The sequence below is a fragment of the Petaurus breviceps genome, unplaced genomic scaffold (genome assembly GCF_028583685.1).
Source record: "Petaurus breviceps papuanus isolate PSGF00001 unplaced genomic scaffold, PetGlider_PUasm1.0 183, whole genome shotgun sequence".
NCBI lineage: Eukaryota > Metazoa > Chordata > Mammalia > Diprotodontia > Petauridae > Petaurus > Petaurus breviceps.
In genome coordinates this window covers 16778816-16799883 of record NW_027185791.1, presented here as the reverse complement: position 1 = coordinate 16799883, position 21068 = coordinate 16778816, and the positions used below count along the sequence as shown (strand labels likewise).

The 21068-nt window shown below is 44.2% G+C and overlaps 1 protein-coding gene across 5 annotated transcripts in view; it reads left to right on the top strand.

The window, feature by feature from the left end:
• The window catches only part of AQP7 (aquaporin 7), a 58926-nt gene extending 45388 nt beyond the window's left edge, over positions 1-13538 (top strand). For all 5 annotated transcript variants that reach the window (XM_069087947.1, XM_069087945.1, XM_069087944.1 and 2 more), the window contains 5 exons: positions 3291-3417; positions 3763-3900; positions 4493-4611; positions 12358-12575; positions 13164-13538. In XM_069087947.1, coding sequence (XP_068944048.1) covers positions 3291-3417; positions 3763-3900; positions 4493-4611; positions 12358-12575; positions 13164-13509 — 948 coding nt within the window. In that variant the 3' untranslated portion in view covers positions 13510-13538. The remainder of the gene's footprint in view (positions 1-3290; positions 3418-3762; positions 3901-4492; positions 4612-12357; positions 12576-13163) is intronic.
• The last annotated feature ends 7530 nt before the right edge of the window (positions 13539-21068 follow it).

Sequence of the window (21068 nt, the reverse complement as noted above, 5' to 3'; positions counted from 1 at the left end):
TGAATAAGTCAATTAACCTCTTTGGGTCTCAGTTTCCCTAGCTATACAATGTTTATATGTAAACACTATACAAATATAAGGTGAATAAGTCAATTAACCTCTTTGGGTCTCAGTTTCCCTAGGTATACAATGTTTATATGTAAACACTATACAAATATAAGGCACCCTTAATTACATAGTGCCTTAATGTAGTGTTCTCAAGTTATTCATGGACTAAATTTTATGACCCACTTTAAACCAGTATCTTTTATGGGAAAGGATATGGGAAATTGTAGGAATGGGGAGAGAGGAGGTAAGAGACAAAAGGGTATTGGAAATGCATCTGGGGAGGATAGGTGGAGCAGTGAATAGAACACTGGCCCAGAGTCAGGAGGACCTGGGTTTAAATCCAGCCTCAGACACTTAATACTCACTAGCCGTGTGACCTTGGGCAAGTCACTTAACTCCAATAGCCCTGTGTTTCCCCCTGCAAAAAGCATTAAAAAAAAGTAAATTCATCCCACCCAGAACCCTAGGTGAGCAGGGAAGGGATAGTAATTTCTTTAGTTTCTCAACAAGAGTAAGGGCCAGAGGAGAAAAGAATGAGAAAATGAAGGCGCTTGGGGCAGGGAGTAGAAAGAAAGGCAACTGCGGGGAGAGTCTAAGACCTTGTAATGGATTTAGGCTGGGGGGATGTGCTCATTAGGGACCACTTTCTTGAAGAAAGATTTCTCCCCTCTAGGAGTGCATCCCATCCCAAGAGAAGGAGGTTTGAGTGCTCAGGGTGGTAGGAGGCATAAAATAAAAAATGGTAAAACCTGGCCTTAGGATTGGACAGTGATCATGATGAGAGCAGGATATAGGTTAGGGTTTTGTGAGTGGGGACATAGAGTGGGCACAGTACATGGCATTGCTTCCTTTCTGAATTAATATTTCTAAAAGTGGTGGACAAGGAAGGCAAAAAGGGAGAACAATCAACATGAATGGCTTTAACATCCCATCATCTCATCAGATCCTCAACAATCTGCAAAGTTGGCAGGGCATTATTCCCTTTTTGACAGATGAAGACACTGAGACAGAGAGAGGGGAAATGACTGACATGTCCCAGGGCACATAGGTAGGAAGCGGGGGTTCAAACCCACATCTTTGGGCTCCAAATCAGAGTTCTTCCCCAACTTGTAGAGACCGAGGTGGGAATGGGGAGGAGCTAATGTCCCTGAACTGTCCATTGGTTGCATGGCCAGGCATTGATTAGAGAATGGATATAGCAGCTGCTATAATTTCCTGAGATTTTTGCAAACGGGAGAAAAAGACTCCGCCCCCACCCATCTCCTTTCCTTCTTTTGTTGTTGTTTGGTTACGTCCAACTTTTTGTGACAAGCCGGAGGGGTTTCCTTGGCAAAGATGCTGGAGCGGTTTGTCATGTCCTTCTCCAGTGTGCCCTCATTTTACAGGAGAGGAAGTGACGCAAGTAGGGGTTAAGTGACTTGCCCAGGGTCACGTAGCTAATGTTTGACGTTGGATTTGAACTCAGGTTTTCCTGAATCCAAGGTCATTGTTCTATCCACCATATCACCTAGCTGCTGCTCCTTCTTCTTTAGGGCTACCTTGACCAGAAAGGGGAGGGGAAATAGGTTAGATTAACCCATTATCTCCACTCATCCTAAATCCCCAAGAAGAGAAGGCTTATCAAGGAAATGTCTCTGGATCCAATCTCTTCCCTACTTTCTTTCTCTCAGATTTAAACCATCTTTACCATTTCCAGCATTGGGGCAGGGGAGTTACTCATTGATACTAAAGAATTCCAGCCCCATGAGGGCTGTTAACCTTGGAACCGAAGGTGCAGAATATGCCTTTCAGATCTGCCTTTCTCTGGTGCATTTTGGAAAAAAAAAATAGAGGTGCCCCCTCCGTTTCCTTTTCCCGTCCCTCAGCCTCATAAGAAAAACTAGATTTCTGTGATTTTGTAACTGCCATAGCATACTGCTGTTTTTTTTTTTCCCCACGTAATTTGAAAACCTGTATTCTCATCAAATTTATAGGTTCTATAAAGTTGGGAAGAATTACAATGTCGAAGGACAGAATTAGAATCTAAAAAAAGGTCTTTACAGGCTATAATGATGAGCTGAACCCAAGATGAAATTGAATGAGGGATAAATGGTTTTGGTTTTTCTTGCTTTTTGAAAGGGGCAGGGCAATTGGGGTTAAGTGACTTGCCCAAGGTCACATGGCTAGTACATGTTAAGTGTCTGAGGCCGAATTTGAACTCAGGTCCTCCTGACTCCGGGGCCAGTGCTCGATTCATTGCACCACCTAGCCACCCCGGGATAAATGTTAATGGGAAAAAAAATCTACTCTCTGGCAAGGACATATTTATTTCATGACAAGGCCATGTATATGTGTGTCATAGTGAAGGTACAAATCCTCTGGTGGATAGTTAGACCCAGCAGAGGTAAATTTTCAAACCTGATATAGACCATACAAATGCCTCCTCCAGTTTGGCTCCTTTGTGCATGGCCTTGGTCAGAGTAGGTCTGGTGCACTGTGTTTTGGTTAAGTTTAGAAATGATGTTGATTAACCTAAGGCACATCCAGGCGAGGGAGCTTGGGTTGGGTGAGGAGACCAGAAGCTTCTGCCCTGTTTCGTATTCCCCACCAACTAGTTTCTTTTATGTCTGATATTCATTAGAAAGACAGGATCCCCTTAGGCCTATGGGGGCTCCAAGCAGAGGGGATAAGAAAGGGTTTCAAGCTTGGTGGCTGTCTCTATGAAAGGGAACAGCCTTTTCCAGTTCCTGGCTTTTCTCCTCCTTTCAAAAACCAACAGGTATTTATTCATCACCTCCTCTGTGCTTTCATCACTATTATACTATAGGACACATCACTGTCCTATTCATCACCTCCACTGTGCTTTCTCCGAAAAGCCCTTCCTTATCCTCTTATGTTGGTGATGGGGAGAGGGAGAGGAGGACAGGGCATGGCAGTCTAAGGGTGCCCCATTGGTAGAAGGAACTGGATTCAGGGTGGTCTGTACAGAGATGGGATTGATGAGATCACAGTCAAGAACGTTGTGTTTTGTAACTGCTAAGGGCATGGCAGGGTGATGGTGGCAGTGGGAATGGGTGGAATGAAGATGAGTCCGGGGGGGGGGGGTGTGCACAAGACAGGTTCTTCATAAGGGTAATCCCTTGGGCCACCCAATTTGGGACCTCCCTACGGGTGGGACCATAGAGCCCAAGCTTAGGACCAGTGACTGCCTGACAGCAAGACTACGAGGCCTCAAGTTTCTACTCTTCTCTTTTTGGAGGCAGGTGTTTGGTCTGGGGTCTGTGGCCCAGAAAGTTCTGGGGGGGAGTGATTATGGGACATACCTCAGCATCAACTTGGGATTTGGCTTTGGTGTTGCCATGGGGGTCCACGTGGCCGGGGGAATCTCTGGTGAGTATCCGGGAATCAGACCCTGCCCCTAAAGCAGATCACCCCCTTACATAAGCTGATTCCATTCTTTTTTCCTCCAACACTAAATCATTTTCACACTTCCAAAGTAAAAAAGAGTTCTGACCAGGGACCTCCCAGCATACCCAAAAAACCTATTCCTCTTCACGGTTCCCCTTCCAGATTCTCCCGCCCCACTCCCCTCCCAAGACCTGGGGCCTATGTCACATGGCCTTTTGGAAGAGTGTTCCAATCTACTTACCCTTCTGGGCTGGCTGACTTTAGGGATGTCTCTCAGACCAAGCTCTCCTTCCTTTCAAGCCCCACTGCTTACTGTCTTTCCTCTAGGTGCCCACATGAACAGTGCTATTACCTTTACAAGCTGTGTCCTGGGTCAGATGCCCTGGAAGAAATTTCCTGTCTATGCAGTGGGGCAGTGCTGTGGGTCCTTCTTAGCATCAGTCACCATATATGGTCTCTACTACGGTGAGTCACACACTAGGAGGATCTGGGGATCCCAGGGACAGAGCCCTAGGGTCAGTCTGTTGTATGTTTTCATGTGACTTTTTGCAGATCTGAGCTGGGTTGGAAGGTCTGTGTCCTGCTGTTAATTTACTGTGTGACCCAGGGCAAGTCTCCTGATTCCTCAACTGTAAAATTAGGGTTATTAGATTAGGTGATTTCTGAATTCCCTTCAAGCTCTGATATTCAAGAATTCCAAATCATTCTCAACTCTGGACCTCTCATGACCGTCTCCTTCACCCTCTGCCCTGATATAAAGAACATGTTCTCTTCCTAAAGTAAATGTTCCGGTTTGCTTCCTCTACTGCCAGACATATGCTCCCTGTTTTATCTTCTATATTTCTCTCAATTCCCATGCCCCTACATTATGGGGGTAACATAAAAAGGAAAATAGCTCAGACTACCTACTGTCTCATTTCTTCCTGGGCCCTGAAGCTAAGTTTCTTAGCTGGCTTGAGGGGTCGGGTAGGCGAAAGGGGTCATAAGTCCTAGACTCTTTGATTGCTGTGAGTCCATAACAATCCAAGACTAACCAGTTTTCACCCTCTCCTCCCAGATGCACTGATGCTGTACACAAATGGAAATCTGACAGTCACTGGGCCCCAAGCAACTGCGGGCATCTTTGCTACTTACCCTGCCACCCACATGACTCTGTGGAGGGGATTTATAGATGAGGTCAGTGGTGAGTGAGGGGCTCAGAGTCTAGGTGGGGGAAATGCTAAGGGTGGGGTGGGAACCTTCGAGTGCTGTGGGGGAAGTTTAAGGGCCTTCCTGGACCACTTTCATACATATGAAATATAGGGGTCTTCTGGACCCAGAGAACCCTGCCTGTGTTCTCTACCATGATCTGAGGATGCGGTCTGGGAAGAGGCGAGGTATTTCAGATGAAGGGTGAACACTTCAGTTTCCCTCAAACCAAATCTGCCCTCCCCGCCCCCCCTCTCTCTTTCTCTCTCCCCCCTTCCCCCTCTCTCTCTCCCTCTCCCTGTCTCTCCCTCCCTCTCCCTCCTCATCAGCTTTTATTGATTTAATTATCCCACATTGGTATATCCAATCCTATTCTGTCTCCCTAACTCCAGTATCCATATCTGCCATCTAACTAGATGTTCTATAGACAGCTCAAACTCAAACAGAATTCCTTACCTTCCCCTCTAAATCCATTCCTCCTCTAAACATATTTCTTCTTGTTGAGGGCACTACCATTCCCTCCAGTAACTCAGGTTTGCAATCTTAGGGTCAATCCTTAAATCTTCTCTTGCCGTCATTCCACATAGTCAATCAATTGCTGAGTCTTGTCAATAGTACCTCCCCAACATGTCCTTCTTTTATCATTCATTTTGTTTTAGTTTTCAACATTCATTTCCACAAGGTTTTGAGTTAAAAATTTTCTCCCTGTCTTTCCCCTACCCACCACCCGAAAATAGCGAGCCTACTGAATACCCCTTCCCCCAATCTGTTCTCTCTTACAACCTCCTCCATTCCCCCTCTGACTTTCTAGTAGGGCAAGATGGATTTTTATACCCCAGTGCCTATATATCTTATTTCCCAGTTGCATGTAAAAATAATATTTTTTTTAACATTTGATTTTAAAACTTCGATTTCCAGATTCTTTTCCTTCTTTCTTTGTCATCCCCCTTACTGGGACGATAAGCAATTCAATATAAGTTGTACATGTGTAGCTATGAAAAACCTTTCCATAGTGGATATATTGTGAAAGACTGACTACATTTCCCTCCATCCTATCCTGCCCCCCACTTGTTCTATTCTCTACTTTTACCTTGTCCCTTTTTTAAAAGTGGGTGCTTCCAACTTCCCTCCCCCCCCAACTTGCCTTCCCCTCCGTCATCCCCCCTCTCATCCCCTTCCTCCCTACTCTCCTGTAGGGTGAATACCCTATTTAGTGTGTATGTCATTCCCTCCCTAAGCCAAATTGAGTAAGAGTAAGGTTGACTCATTCCCTTTTGCCTTCCTATTCTTCCCCTCCATTGTAACAGTTTTCCCTTGCCTCTTCTATATGAGATAATTTACCCCATTCCATCTCTCCCCATCTCCTCTCATTATATTCCTCTCTCATCTCTTAATTTTATTTTTTAGATATCATCCCTTCCTTTCAACTGATCCTGTGCCCTTTATATATACATGTATACATATATACACACACTTATGTATGTATTTATATGCACATATACCCTCCTATATAAACATATGTGTATGTATATACATATGTATGTATGTATATACATATGTATATCTATATCTATATATACACATTTATATTCCCTTCAACTATCCTCATACTGAGAAAAGTCTCATGAGTTACAATTATTGTTTTACCATGTAGGAATATAAATAATTCAACTTTATAAGTTCCTTATGATTTTTTTCCCCTCTTTACCTTCTCATGATTCTCTTGCTTCTTGTATTTGAACATCAAATTTTCTATTCAACTCTGATTTTTTCATCAAGAATGCTTGAAAGTCCTCTATTTCATTGAATGACCATATTATCCCCTGAAACATTATACTCAGTTTTGCTGGGTAGGTGATTCTTGGTTTTAATCCCAGCTCCTTTGACCTCCAGAATATCATATTCCAAGCCCTTTGATCCCTCAGTGTAGAAGCTGCCAGATCCTGTGTTATCCTGATTGTGTTTACACAATATTCAAATTGTTTCTTCTTGGCTGCTTGTAATATTTTCTCCTTGATCTGGGAACTCTGGAACCTGGCTATAATATTCCTAGGAGTTGGCTTTTTTTTTTTGGAGGGGGAAGGCAGGCGATTGGGGTCAAGTGACTTGCCCAAGGTCACACGGCTAGTAAGTGTTAAGTATCTGAGGCCAGATTTGAACTCAGGTCCTCCTGACTCCAGGGCCAGTGCTCTATTCAAAGCGCCACTTAGCCACACCAGGAGTTTTCTTTTTGAGATCTTTTTCAAGAGGTGATTGGTGGATTCTTTCAATCTCTATTTTGCCCTCTAGTTCTAAAATATCAGGGCATTTTTTCTTGAGTATTTCTTGAAGGATGATTTCTAGGTTCTGGTTCTTTTTTGATCATGGCTTTCCAGTAGTCCAATAATTTTTAAATTATCTCTCCTGGATCTATTTTCCAGGTCAGTGATTTTTCCAATGAGATATTTCACATTGCCTTCTATTTTTTTCATTTGTTTATATCTGCTTTATAGTATCTTGATTTCTCATCAGGTCATTAGCTTCCATTTGCTCCAATCTAATTCTGAAGGAATTATTCTCTTCAGTGAGCTTTTGAAATTTCTTTTCCATCTGGCAAATTTTGGTTTTTAAGGCATTCTTCTCCTCATTGGCTTTTTGGGCCTCTTTTGCTATTTGAGTTAATTTATTTTTAAGGTGTTATTTTCTTCAGTCAGGTTGTTGACTCTCTTTTCAAGATTTCCTTGCATCATTCTCATTTCTCTTGCCATTTTTTCCTCCACTTCTCTTACTTGATTTTCAAAATCCTTCTTGAGCTCTTCCATAGACTGTAACCAATTCCTATTTTTCTTGGAAGCTTTTGATGCAGAAGTTCTGACTTTGTTGTCTTCCTCCTGCTTTGTGCTTTGATCCTTTTTGTCCCCAAAACAGGAATCTAAGGTTTTATTGCTCTGCTTGCTTTGCTTCCTCTGCTTGCTCATGTTGCCAGTCAATTACTTGACTTTTGAGCTCTTTGCCGCAGTAGAACTCTGCTTCCAGAGACGAGAGCTTTGTCCCAAATTGCTGGGGTTTTTGCAGCTGCTGGAGCTATTGGGAGGGCACCCTTTCTTCAGCCCTCACAAGCTCTGGCCCACTGGCCACACACCCCAGGACATCTACCCAAGACAGAGATCCAGATCCAAGCAGGTTAAAGCAAGAGTAATTACCCTCTGAATGGTCACTTGGTTCCCCTACAATCTGCAGGCCAGGAGTTCTGGAGGCAGCCTTTCGGGGAAGCAGCTGCAGCCACCACAACTTTGCCACCTCTTGCCCTGGGGGGCAGGGGCTGGACCACACCCTTCCTTTCCAACAGAGTTCCTGACTGACCTTTTACTTGCTGTTTGGTGTTTATGGGTTGAGGAGTCTGGAAACTGCCATAGCTGCTGGTGATTCACTCTCCCCAAGTCTGCTCAGGCCAGTCTGGCTTGCTGGTTGGGGCCACCCCGAGGCCAAAACTGCGTGGCTCTAAGCTCCACTCCAGCATGCTGTGATGGACCCTTCCTGCCAGCCTGCTGCACTGCCTTCAGCAGGAGATTTGCTTCTCTCTGTCACTGTGTGGGTTCTGTGGCTCTAAAATCTGTTTAGAGTCATATTTTATAGGTATTTGCGGTGGTTTTTGGGGAATCTCATGGAATTTCCTGCTTCTATGCCACCACCTTGGCTCTGCCTACCCTCCCCAACACATCTTGCATCCATTGCCTTCATGTAGCCATCATCCTGGATAAGGCCCACTTGCCAAGGACAGGTGCAACAACCTCCCAATGATGCTCCTGCTTTCCAGTCCTTCACTTTCCAATCCATCCTCCACACAGCTACCAAATCAAGACTCTTTTTTAGAAAAATAATTTGATATATGTTATAAGTTTAGTCATGCTATAAAAGAAAATAGAGACACCCCCCCCAAAAAAAAACCAAGAAAAATAAAGTAAAAAAGTATGCTCTGATCTGTACTCAGACTCCATCAGTTCTTTCTCTGGGGATGGATGGCATTTTTCATCATAAGTCCTTGAGAGTTGTGTTCGATCATTGTACTGTTGAAATAACCAAGTTATTCATGGTAGATCATCATACGATATTGCTGTTACTACATAAAGTGTTGTCCTGGTTCTGCTCATTTCAATTTGCCTCAGTTCATATAGGTTTTTCCAGGTTTTTCTGATATCTATCAGCTCATCATTTCTTTTTTTTTTCCCTTTGCTTTTTTGGAGGAGGGAAGGCAGGGCAATTGGGGTTAAGTGACTTGCCCAAGGTCACACAGCTAGCAAGTGTTAAGTGTCTGAGGTCAGATTTGAACCCAGGTCCTCCTGACTCCAGAACCAGTGTTCTATTCACTGCACCACCTAGCTGCCCTGTCATCATTTCTTATAGCACAATAGTATTCCATTACAATCATATACCACAACTTGTTCAGTCATTTCCCAGTTGATGGGCATTCCCTCAATTTCCAATTCCTTGCCACCAGAAAAGAGCTGCTATAAATATTTTGTACATATAAATCTTTTTCCTTTTTTAAAAATCTCTTTTGGGATATAGACCTAATAATGGCATTGCTGGGTCAAAGGGCATGCATGATTTTATAACCCTTTGGATGTGGTTTCAAATTGATTGAATCAGTTTGCACTCCACCAACAATGCATTAACATCTCACAAAACTGATATTCCTTTTTATTTTTTTTCTTTTTGGAGGGGAGAAGGCAGGGCAGTTGGGGTTAAGTGACTTGCCCAAGGTCACAAGGCTAGTGTTAAGTGTCTGAGGCTGGATTTGAACTCAGGTCCTCATGACTCCAGGGTCAGTGCTCTATTCACTGCACCACCTAGCCACCCCTAAATTGATATTCCTAAAGCACAAGTCCACTCATGTTAAGCCTCTGCTTGAAAACCTTTAGTGACTTCCCTACTACTTCTAGGAATAAAATACAAACTCCTCTGTTTGGCTTTTAAAGTCTTTCACAATCTGGCTCCAGCCTGTCTTTTGAGGATTAATTCATATTACTCTCTTTTACACAATCTCCATTTCAGGTCTACTATCCTATGTACTTCCTCCAAACTTAGTATTCCATCTCTTCTCTCTTTGCCCCATCCCTGGAATTCACTTTCTCCTTACTTGTGCCTCTATCTTCTTCAAGGCTCACATATCACATTCCCCAGGAAGCCTTCCTGATTCCACTAGTTGTTAGCGTTCTTTCCTCAAGTAATCCTCTGTATGTTTATGTTTACATGCTGTATCTCTGAGTAGAATGTAAATGCAAGGACTATTTAATTTGGCTTCTGTATCCCTTGCTCCTAGTAGTGCAATTACCTTGGATTTGGATTAAACTGGAAAAGGCAAGAAGGAGAACCAATATTGAATACAATTCCTTCCCTGAGTTCCCATCTCTCTTGCTGAGTCTCCCATCATTTTCACTAAGCCTTTCCCCACACTGAGTTTTAGTTCTAGTAATTCTAGCAAGTTTAAGCTTGTCCCTCATAATCAGTCTTGAGTAAGTCACATCCATCCCAGATAAGAGCAAAGTTGTCACAGCATTATTTTCAAAAAACATTGTGAGTTTCCCTTTTGTGGCCTGCAGGGCTGAGAAAGAGAGCTGCCTTTGTTCACTGTGCATTTTAAGGAATGATTTGGCTTCTGAACACCTGGTTTCTTGGCAAATCTGGTCTCCTAAGTGGGTTATCCCAGTGCTTTCCATAGAGCCACTTTCCTCCTCCAGTCAGCAGGCAGGCCCCAGCTGTGGTTTCCTTCTGCTGGCTCTGAAAGGTTTTGATAAATTGAGTCATAACAGCTTGCATTTAGGTAGTTCTTTAATGTTTGCAAAGCACTTTCCATATATCACCTCATTTGACCCTCACAACAACTCTGTGAGGGAGGTGTGCTGTATTATTTTTACAGATGAGGAAATTGAGGGTAAAAGAGGTTAAGTGTCACACAGCTACTAACTGCTTGCTTGGCAGTATTTGAACTCAGATCTTCCTGATCCAGCACTCTAGCCATTGTGCCCACTTAGCTGTCTCCTCTTCTCCTATATACTAGCACCAGAATGCCCTATCAGCTCCATGCTTTATGATTCTTCAGTTTAGGATGGCCTCCACATCGTAAAAAAACCCACTGACTGTGTTCAGGCCCTATCTGACCTCCATAATGAGCTTCCTTCCTCCTCTCTGTGCTTTGAACCTTATCCCCACCTCTACACCTTTGTTCAGAATGCTCTTTATGGCTGAAGTGGCCTCCTTCTAGTCCCTATTGTTTCTTATTTAAATATTTCCCTTTAAAATTATTTTAACATTTAGGTTTTTAAAAAGAATTTGATTTCTGAATTTTCTCCCTGATGTGAAATCATACAAAACATACTTCCATATTAGCCATGTTGCCAAAAAAAAAAAAAGCAAGAAAAATAGTGAAAAAATTATGCTTTGGTCTGCATTTGGATTCCATCAGTTCTTTCTCTGGAGGTGTACTGCATTGTTCATCATAAGTCCTTTGGAATTATCTTGGATTATTATATTGATCAGAAGAGTATCTAAGTCATCACAGCTGATCACTGCACAGTAATGCTGCTACTGTGTACAATGTTCTCCTGGTTCTTCTCACTTCACTTTGCATCAGTTCATATAAGTCTTCCCAGGTTTTCCTGAAACCACCTTCCCTTATTTTGAGACCCAATTGAGATGCCACCTCCTTCTAGAAGTTTTCCCCATCCCCCCACTGAAAACTGATGTCTCCTTTTCTGAATTTTTCATAGCACATTTGGCGGGGGGAGACAGAATATATGTCTTGACTTGTTATATTCCCTGTGGGGAAATTCCCCCTACTAATGTATATCTGTAAATGTTCTACAACTTATATTCTCAGACATTTGCCTGAGGGCACTTTCTCAGAGTCAGGTCAGAGGTAGAATTTGAACCCAGGTCTTACTGACTCTAATGCCACAGCTCTATGTACTGTTCTTGGCTATACGCTTTCTCATAGTAATGTTAATAGCTGAAATTTATATAGAGATTTATCATTTTCAAAGCACCTACACATACTTTATCTCATTTGATTCTCACAACTATTCTACGAGGCTGGTGTGGCAGATATTATTTCCCCCGTTTTACAGATTGTGAAACTGAGGCTCTGAGAAGTGAAGTGAAATGACATAATACAATTTAGGACTAGAAGGAACCTTAAAGATCACTCTGCTCAACCCCCTCATTTTACAGATGAAGAAACTTTCCAGGCCCACAAAGATGAAATTATTTGCCCAAGGGGACATGGACAACAAGTGGAAGAACCAGAATTTGAACACAGGTCCTCTGTCTCCAAATTTGGTGCTCTTTCCTCCAAACCACAGTTTCCCGCTAGGAAGTGATCATACTCATATTTGTATTGTTTGTACCCTGGTCATCAAATGGTCACACTAGATTGTAAGCTCCCATGTGTCGCATTTATTTTCTTTATCCCTAGGAGCTAGCATGGTCCCTCATACATATTAGGTGTTTAACAAATCTTTGTTGAATGAATGAACAAATAAAAAATGAATGCATGAATGAAGAGTGAACAAATAAATGAAAGAGCTATACTCCCATTCCAATGCCTAGTACATCCCTAATGCTCAGCACCACAGGGGAAAATCCAGGTGGAAATGGTGCCCTTCAGTTGGCTGGGCCACTTCTCCAAAGCCAGGCTGTCTTCCCAACAGGTGCTCCCTGGGGTGAGGTCTCCTTTTTTTTTGTTTGTTTCCATAGATATACTTAACCGGAATACTCCAGCTGTGCCTGTTGGCCATCACTGACAAAAAGAACAGCCCGGCTCTGCAAGGGACCCACGCTCTGGTCATAGGTGTTCTTGTGATCACAATAGGATTGTCACTGGGCATGAACACAGGTTATGCCCTCAACCCATCCAGGGACCTGCCCCCGAGGATCTTCACGAGCATTGCCGGCTGGGGCAATGAAGTCTTCACGTAATTCAATTTCATTTAGTCCTATTTGATGTAATGGCCTCCCCCACCCCCATCTGCCATCTTCAGCACTTGCCTTAAATGATTTTCTCATGGTTACACAGCTCGTGTGTCAGAGACAGGAGGACCTAGATCTTCCTGATGGCAGGACTGCCTCTCTCTGCACTCAGATACAGAATTCTGAATTAGATAGAGATTCTGGGAGGTGGCAGGCTGATTTCTAGTACAAGCTTTGCCACTAGTTAGCCATGGGAGGAATGAGTCATATAACCTTAGGCAGGAGCTTTTGCTCTCTCCCATCCTCAGTTCCCCTATCTGTAAAAAAGAGGGACACAGACAATTTCTAAGCTCTGATTCAGTCCCTGATACCTCAAGATGACCCTTTCCCCAGCTCTGATAGGATTTCTCTTTCCTCCCCACCCTGTGGAGAGTAGGTTGGGATTATTCCATGTTTAGGGTAAGCTGAGCCCCTCTGTTGCATGTAAGATTGAGGACTCTGACAGTGATATGTTTGGAGGGGGGAGTCCAATGGGCTCTGGCTCCTGGGGGCCTGGGTGATCCTCTCCTCTGACTCTTCTGTCTCCTTTGCAGAGCGGCAGACAGCTGGTGGTGGGTTCCTGTGGTTGCCCCACCATTAGGAGCCCTCCTGGGAGCCATTATCTATCTAGTCTTTGTGGGATCCAGCAAGCATCCTCAGACCCGAAACATAGAGGTCATCACACCTAAGCCTCGAGTCCCGCAGCCCATGAAGCAGAAGGTGGTTGTGTCCTCGCCACCTCATCATACACTTGCACCTTCCCAATCCTTTCACTCAGGTGTGGACTTTCCCCAGGCTCCTGCTCCTGAGCCTTTTCTTGTCTCACCCCCTTCCCCTTCACCCCTTTCATTTAGGTCTGTTTCTCCTAGAACCAAAGAGGAAGAGGACACATTTATGTGACAATGAGACAATAAAGTCATTCCAAAGAAGCTTCTCTCTCTTGGGTGTTGTTGGGTTGCCCCCCCCAAAAAAGAGCTGATCCCTGAAACTGCCTTCTTTTTTCTGCATCCTTTAGTCCCTTTCAATCTTCCCCCCAGGAGTCCCAATCATACAACCCCTGACTCTTCTGACCTGAAGAAAGTATCTAAGAAAATTCCTTCATCTTGAGGTATTGGGGACTAAAAGGTGGTCTCCCTTCCAGGGAAATTTGCAGTTTAGAAGAGAAGACTTTAGAAATCAAATTCAGAACTGAATCATAGACTTAGATTTTTTTTCTTTTTAAGGAATGAGAGAAATCATCTGAGTCAACTTCCCAACCCCTACCAAATCCCTGCAAAGGGTCAGCCAGGCTCTGTATGAATGCCTCCATTAACTCTCCATGGTGGAATTTGGGACACCGTGCAAGGCCAAAGGGAGATCCTGGGGATTCTAGGACCACAGATTTAGAGCTTGAATGGTCTAAGGGTCATCTAGTTCAACCCTCTCATTTTAGAGATTAAACTACGACCCAGAGAGTTTAAGTGATCGAGACAAGGTGACCAAAGAGCAAAGTGGTTGAACCCGGGTTGTCAACATCCAAATGATATTTTATACATGGCACGGGGGGACTTCCTGGCTCAACTTCTCAACACGACATCGGTGTATAGAGTCTGCCCTCACCATGATCCATTAATCATTTGGAGCAGAACTGAGACTTCAGGTTTGCATTTCCTCAGAATTCTCATAAGACCACAGGTTTAGAGTTGGCGGGGATTCAGAGGTTAGAGGATCCAACCACCCCATTTTATAGATGAGGAAACTGAGACCCCAAGAGGTTAAGTGACTGGCTCAGGGTCACTCAGCAAGCATCTGCTACATGCCAGGCACTGTGTGAAGTACTGGGGAGCTAAAGTAGGACAAAAGAAGAGTCCCTGTCCTCAAGAAGCTTACATTTTAGTCGGGGAGACAACATGCAAATAACTATGTACAAACAAGACATATACAGGCACAGAGGGAGGGAAATTAGTATTCAGGGGGATTGGGAAGGATTGTAGCTGGGACTTGAAGGAAGGGAGAGAAGCCAGGAGGCAGAGATAAGGAGGGAAAAAATTCAAGGCAAGACAAAACCAGGAAAATGTACGTGGAGCTGGGAGATGGAGTGTCTTGTGTGAGAACAAGGAGGCCAGTGGATCATGAGGTATGTGGGAGTGAGTAAGTTTAAGGGCCTTTAATGGGGGAGGGGAGGTTGAGGTGTCAGGGTAGAGAAGGGCGGACATATATAAGAAGCGGTGAAGATTTGATCACTGATCGGGTGTGAAGGCAAGGAGTTGAGGAGGACAGTAGATTGTGAAGCGTGGGTGACTGGGAGGGTGGTGGTGCTCTCAGCAGCAACAATAGGAAAGTGAGGAAGAGGGGAGGGCTTGGGCAGGAAAGAGAATGAGATCAGGCTTAGACATGCTGAGTTTAAGACATTCAAGTTATATCCAGTTTGAGATATTTAATAGGCACTTGGAGATGTGAGTCCAGAGGTTCGGAAAGAAGTTAGTTTTGGAGATGTGGGAATCATCCACACAGAGCATAATTGAATCCATGGGGGATGAGGAGATCACCAAGCAAAACAGAACATAGAAAGAGGGCCCAGGACAGAGCCCTGGAGAATACCCACAGTTTGTGAGCATGACCTAGAATTCACAGGTTTCCAAAGTGGGCGATACTGTCCCCTGGGGAAGAGTGCTGTAACAATGGGGGGGTAGTAGTAGCAGTTGGGGGGAACTGCATAAAAGTAGGGGGTGGTGGAAGCACAAGGAAAGAAGAAAATTTTGAAAAACCATTCATGCATGTTTCATCTGTTGTATGACAGAGTCAAAGTTGTAGTGATTACATTGTCTTCTAAATACACAAAATGCAGTGGTCAAGTCTGCCAACAGGTCTTAACAAGCAAGTGTTGGCAGGTGAGTGTGTTGCACACTGTCAGGAAGGCCAGTATGCATTGACAGGAATATATGAGTATGATGACTTGTTTACAACACGATACTATATGGTTATTTGAGGCAATATTGTGTCACCAAAATTTCAATGCAGGAAAAACCCCACAAATTTATAATACATTTTAAAATTTAAGATGTGTCATTTAAAAAAATTATATTTTTTTGAAATGACAAATGTAAAAAAAAACATTGAAGGGTTAAAGGAAGTAGATTTCCAAGGAGGTGCCAAGTAATTTTTCTTTTGAAAAGCGGGCCAAATAAATTTGGGAACCTCCGACCTAGATGAAGATGCAGCAAAGGTCATCAAGAGGTAATGGTGATACAGGTAGGAGGAATACCCTGAAACATTTCATAAAAACCTAAAGAGATGAGGTGAAGAAGGTGACTATCAAAGGCTGCCAAAAGATTAAGAAGTATGAGGACTGAGAAAAGACCATTAGGTTTTGTGATTAAGAGATTACTGAGGGGTGGCTAGGTGGTGCAGTGAATAAAGCGCTGGCCCCGGAGTCAGGAGGACCTGAGTTCAGATCCAGCCTCACACACTTACCAGTTGTGTGACCCTGGGCAAGTCACTTAATCTTGATTGCCTCAAGAAAAAAAAAAGAGAGAGAGAGATCATTGTTGATTCTAGAGCGGTTTCAGCTGAATGAGGAGGTCAGAAGTCAGACTGTAGAGAGGTAAGAGGAGAGGGAGGAAGTGAAGGCACCTACTGTAGGTAGGTGGCTTTTTGTATGTATTGCAGATGGAATTTAGCCACAAAGGAGAAGGGAGGTCGGGAATGATAAGTAGCAGTGAAGGATGGGTCAAGTGAGAATTTTATGAGGATGGGGAAAACACGAGCACATTCATTGGAAGTAGAGAAGCCAGCCACTAGGAGTGAAGATGCTGGTGAGGATGGGGATGATGGATGTCTGAGACAAGCTTCTAACCCTAGAGCACTGTGCATTACACTGAACTGTGGCTCACGCCTTAAGGCAGTAAGGGTTGAAGAGCTGATGTGACCCCCAGCCCATTCAGAGGGAACTGAGAAAATGAGGTTCAGTCCAGGAAGGGGCTCCTGGAGTCTGGAAACAAGGTCTGCTTGTCTTCTGTCCCCGAGCAGCCCTTCAGCAGAGCTGCATCTGCAGAAAAGAAGGTGTGAAACTCCTCGGCCTCCCTGAGCCCTCCAGGAAGACCCAGGTTAGGATTGCTCGTAAAAGATGCTCCTCCAGCTGCCTGACTCCCAAGGACCAGCCGGCCTCCCTGACCCCTCCAGGAAGACCGCTGCCTGGTCCATCTGTCGCTCAGCTGGATCAGGCAGACCATTTGGGACAGCTCCTGTCCAGGCTCAGTCAGTCACTGGCAGACTCCACCGTGGCCTCCTATCACTAGACCTCTGGGGATGGCTTTTATGACCTCCTGGAGACTTTCTGTCACTATAAAGTTAGCTGATAAGACATTCACAGAATCCCTGCATACTGTCAGGGTGGGGAGGGCCCTTCCATCGTGCACTCTCATGTGGTCCCAGTTGCAGGCTCCCCAAGCCTCCATATGTGCAGGTCCCAGGAAGAACTGATAACACGTTTTCTAAGGGCTGGTTTGCTGTGACCAATCCCTCATTTTACACATGCAGAAGTGCCTCTACGATGGCAGAACAGAGAGAGTGTCGGGATTCCAAATGGGTGAGATGCCATTCAGTCAAGGCTTAGGGGGTGAGATTTGTAGGGAAAAGAGGCCTTGAATGGCAGAAAGGACCTTTAATAGGGAAATATGGAACCGGTCCAGAGCATTCTAGAGAGAAGGAACACACAGAAGGGAGGAAGGGTAGGGTATGTTGATAGGTATGCAAAGGGAAAGGCATGAAGATTTGTTATGTAGGTGCCAGGGACTGTGCTGAGCATTTTCACAAACATTAACTCATCCGAACCCCACAACAGCCTTGGAAGATAGATTGTTATCCCCATTTTACAGTTGAGGAAACTGAGGTAAAGAGGCAAAGTGATTTGCCCAGGGTCACATAGTAAATGTCTGAGGCCAGATTTAAACCCAGGTCTTCCTGACTCCAGGCCCAACTCTACCTACTGTGTAATTTACTTGCCACTTACAAACTAACTGGGGAAAATGACACATTCACTGAGAAGTAAAATACAAAATAATACACCAGCTAATAATATACTAGAGGTTTTAAACAGTTCTACTGCACTGAAATGGGAAAGGTTATTACAGAGGTAGGTTGGTCTAGTCTAGTGGGTAGACTCGGAGTCAAGATCTGGGTTCAAATTCTGCCTTCTGTGTGACCTTGGGCAAGTCACTTAACTTTGCCTCAATTTCCTTGTTGGTAAATCGAGAGGTTGGATGCTATGTAAACTCTGAATCTTATCCCATGAAGGAAGGGAGTGAAATCAACTCAGCCCCTAGCACAATGTCTTGTATTTGGTACACAATTAATAGATGTTTGTTTAGTTGAATAAAAGTCTACATTGTCAATGTGATGAGTGAATGAGGTCATCTCAGGAACTCAGGGCTCACAGACACTGGGTATGATGCTGGAGGTGGACAGACCCCCAAGAGCGGTCAATAGCCTTCGTGCCTTCTGGCTAGGATTATTTCCAAAATGAAGTTCATAGTTGTAGCTTGTGTTTGTTTTCTCTAAATATAGGAAACCCCTCACCTCCTAAATGTACAGTACAAATAGCGGTTATGGGACAGCCTTTTTTTCCTCCCACTGAAAATGAATGACATGGCTCTTATTTCTGCCCAGGGCACTGTACAGGAATCATATACCAAATCCTCTTCTTTCTCCATCAGAAAATTCTCATATTTTCTCTCTCTCTGTCTCTCTTCACCCCGCCCCCAACCTGAGGGTCTGGTTCCTGACCTCCCAAACTTGGAAACTCAGGTTACCGAAGAGCCAATTTCCAGAAAATCTCTCTTCCACAGATAGAAGGCTACACAGGTGCTGACTGTCTATCACGTGGGCACTAAACCAAGCTACCTCTAACCTTTTCTACCTCCATCCCTGCTCTCCTCCCCACTGCCCCCTCCCCACCCCCATCCAATACTCCTCCACCTCCTGACTCCTACACTTGGCACATATCTAGACTGCTCTCCCTCCTTATTTCTCCTTCTAACTTCCCTGGCTTCCCTGAAGTCTCAGTCAAAATTTCAACCTCTGCAGGACGCCTTTCCTGGTTCCCCTTAATGCTGGCACCTCGTTCCAGTGACGATCGCTAATTCTGTATAATGTGGTGGTTAGCATGTTGTCTCCCCTGTTGGAGCGTGAGCTCCTTGAGGGCAGGGACTTTGCTTGTCTGTCTTTGTAGCCCCACAATTTAGCATAATTTCTGAATTTGTGGCACATTGTAGGAACTTAAATGACTGTTGACAAACAAAAAAGGCACAAGGAGAAAAGCAAACAGGGAATCCTGGAAAGTGAAACACTGGTTTCCCATTTTGGGTGTTACAGACTGGGGGTGGTGGGGACTCACGGTTAGGTTCCTTCTCTACAAACACGGGACAGACATGAAAAGCTTCCCGAAAAGAAGGAAGGGATGTTAAGTAGGAAGATGAGGTAGGTCCGAAGTGTCCCAAGTAAGACTAGGCTCCCCAAATCTCTGATTTGGGGACTAGCACAGCAATTCAAAGAATTGTCCACTTGGGTGTGGGGAGGATGGGGAGGGAAGAGGAGGGAACAGCCAGGGGAGCAGGGACTACAGGTACTGCTCCCTGGTTAATGAGGATAATCAGAATGACACTAATAATGATTTTATATGTTTACAAAGCACTTATTACCTGTGAGTTGGGTAATTCAAGAATTATCCTCATTTTACAGATGAAAAATAGAGGTTTGGGTTCAGTTAACTTGGGCATGATCACATGGCAAGAATCTATATTGGGATCTGAGTCCAAGTTGCCTGATTTCAAATCCAAAGTAGGAGTAGCAGATGAGGGTGGAAAAGAGGAGGGGGGCATTCCATGAATTTCTAAAGACAGTGCTCTAAGCTCTTAGATCATAAAAGACTTGGGAAACAGTCTCCCTATCTTCCCTCCGTCATGCCCCACACCCCAACTTAAGAAAAAAATGAAGAAATTTAAACTCACTGGTGAAGAGCAAAAATCTCAAGGAAACCAAGTGCTGATGCCTGGATTCCTGGCCTTGGGCCACGGGGGGGGGGGGGGGGGGGGGGCGCTACATCTAGCCTGAGACAATGCTGCTTTGGTAAAAGTGACCAAGCTGGGAACTGGTTGCCCAGCCAACTGGTCTATTAATGAAAATGGAGGAAGGAAGCTGAGAGGAAGAGAGAGAATTCACACAATTGTCATTAAGAGCTTAACCATTTTAACATGCTCTATTTGGCGCCACATGAACTTTACTCCTTGGTCTCGGGACTCACTTGTTTTTGGTCTTTCCCCATGGAATTCCACGCCTTGGGGTGAAGGGGCAACGCCTTTAGCTCTCGACAGTTGTTCTTTATCGAAGTCTGGGTTCTAGTTCTGTACTCCCTGGAGAGAATCATACTTTTACCCCTCATGGATAAAGAGGGCGCATTTCTCTAGAAGCTAGCCTAAGAACCCTGTATAAAAATACATTTCAGGTAAGAGCAGGGATAATAATGCTGTTGTTTGTTAGTTGTATTCAACTCTATGTGACCTTGGTGGTCTGCCATTTTCTTCTTTGGTTCATTTTGCAGATGAAGCAAATGACAAACCGAGGCAAACAGGTCAAGTGACTTGCCCAGGGTCACACAGCTAGTAAGTTCAAATTTGAACTCGGGTCTTCTTGACTCCAGGCCTGTTGCTCTATCCACTGAACCACTTAGCTGCCCCCTACATAACTCAGAGAATTGCGAGTAAAGTGCTTTGTAAACCTGAAAGGCGTATATACTCACTAGCCCTATGATTTCATTACTATTGGAAACTGGTAAGGAAACATTCTCTAGCAATGCAGGTTGGTACTTTCTCTGCAATTTATAGTCTTAGTGAATTGCCCATCAACAAACCAACCAATCAAAATTTATTAAGCACTCACTATGTGCCAGGCAGTTTGGTAAGCACAGGGGATACCAAAAAAAAGACAGAAGACAGCCCCTCAAGGAGCTTACAATCCAATGGGGATGGCAAAATGTACACATACACACATACACACTCACACAGCAAGTTACTGTTCTTCAGCATGTTGGACTCTTCATGACCCCATTTGGGGCTTTCTTGGCAAAGATACTGAGTATTTTACCATTTCCTTCTCCAGCTCATTTTACAGATGAGGAAATGGAGGCAAACAGGGATAAGTGACTTGCCCAGGCTCACGCGGGATTTGAATTCAAGTCTTCTTGGCTCCAAGGCCAACCTGTTGGGCATAACCAAGCTACCTCTCCCATCTGCAAAATAAGGATAATATCTGCCCAACCTCAATCACAGAATTGTGAGGAAAATGCTTTATAAACTTTAATGTGAGTTAATAAAGGAAAGTGAAATCAAATCAAATCTCAACCTCTGTGGATAGACTAACCACTAACTGGCAATACTGAGCCACTTTTTAACTTTAGGTGGGTTTTAAATGAAAATACGTAAACG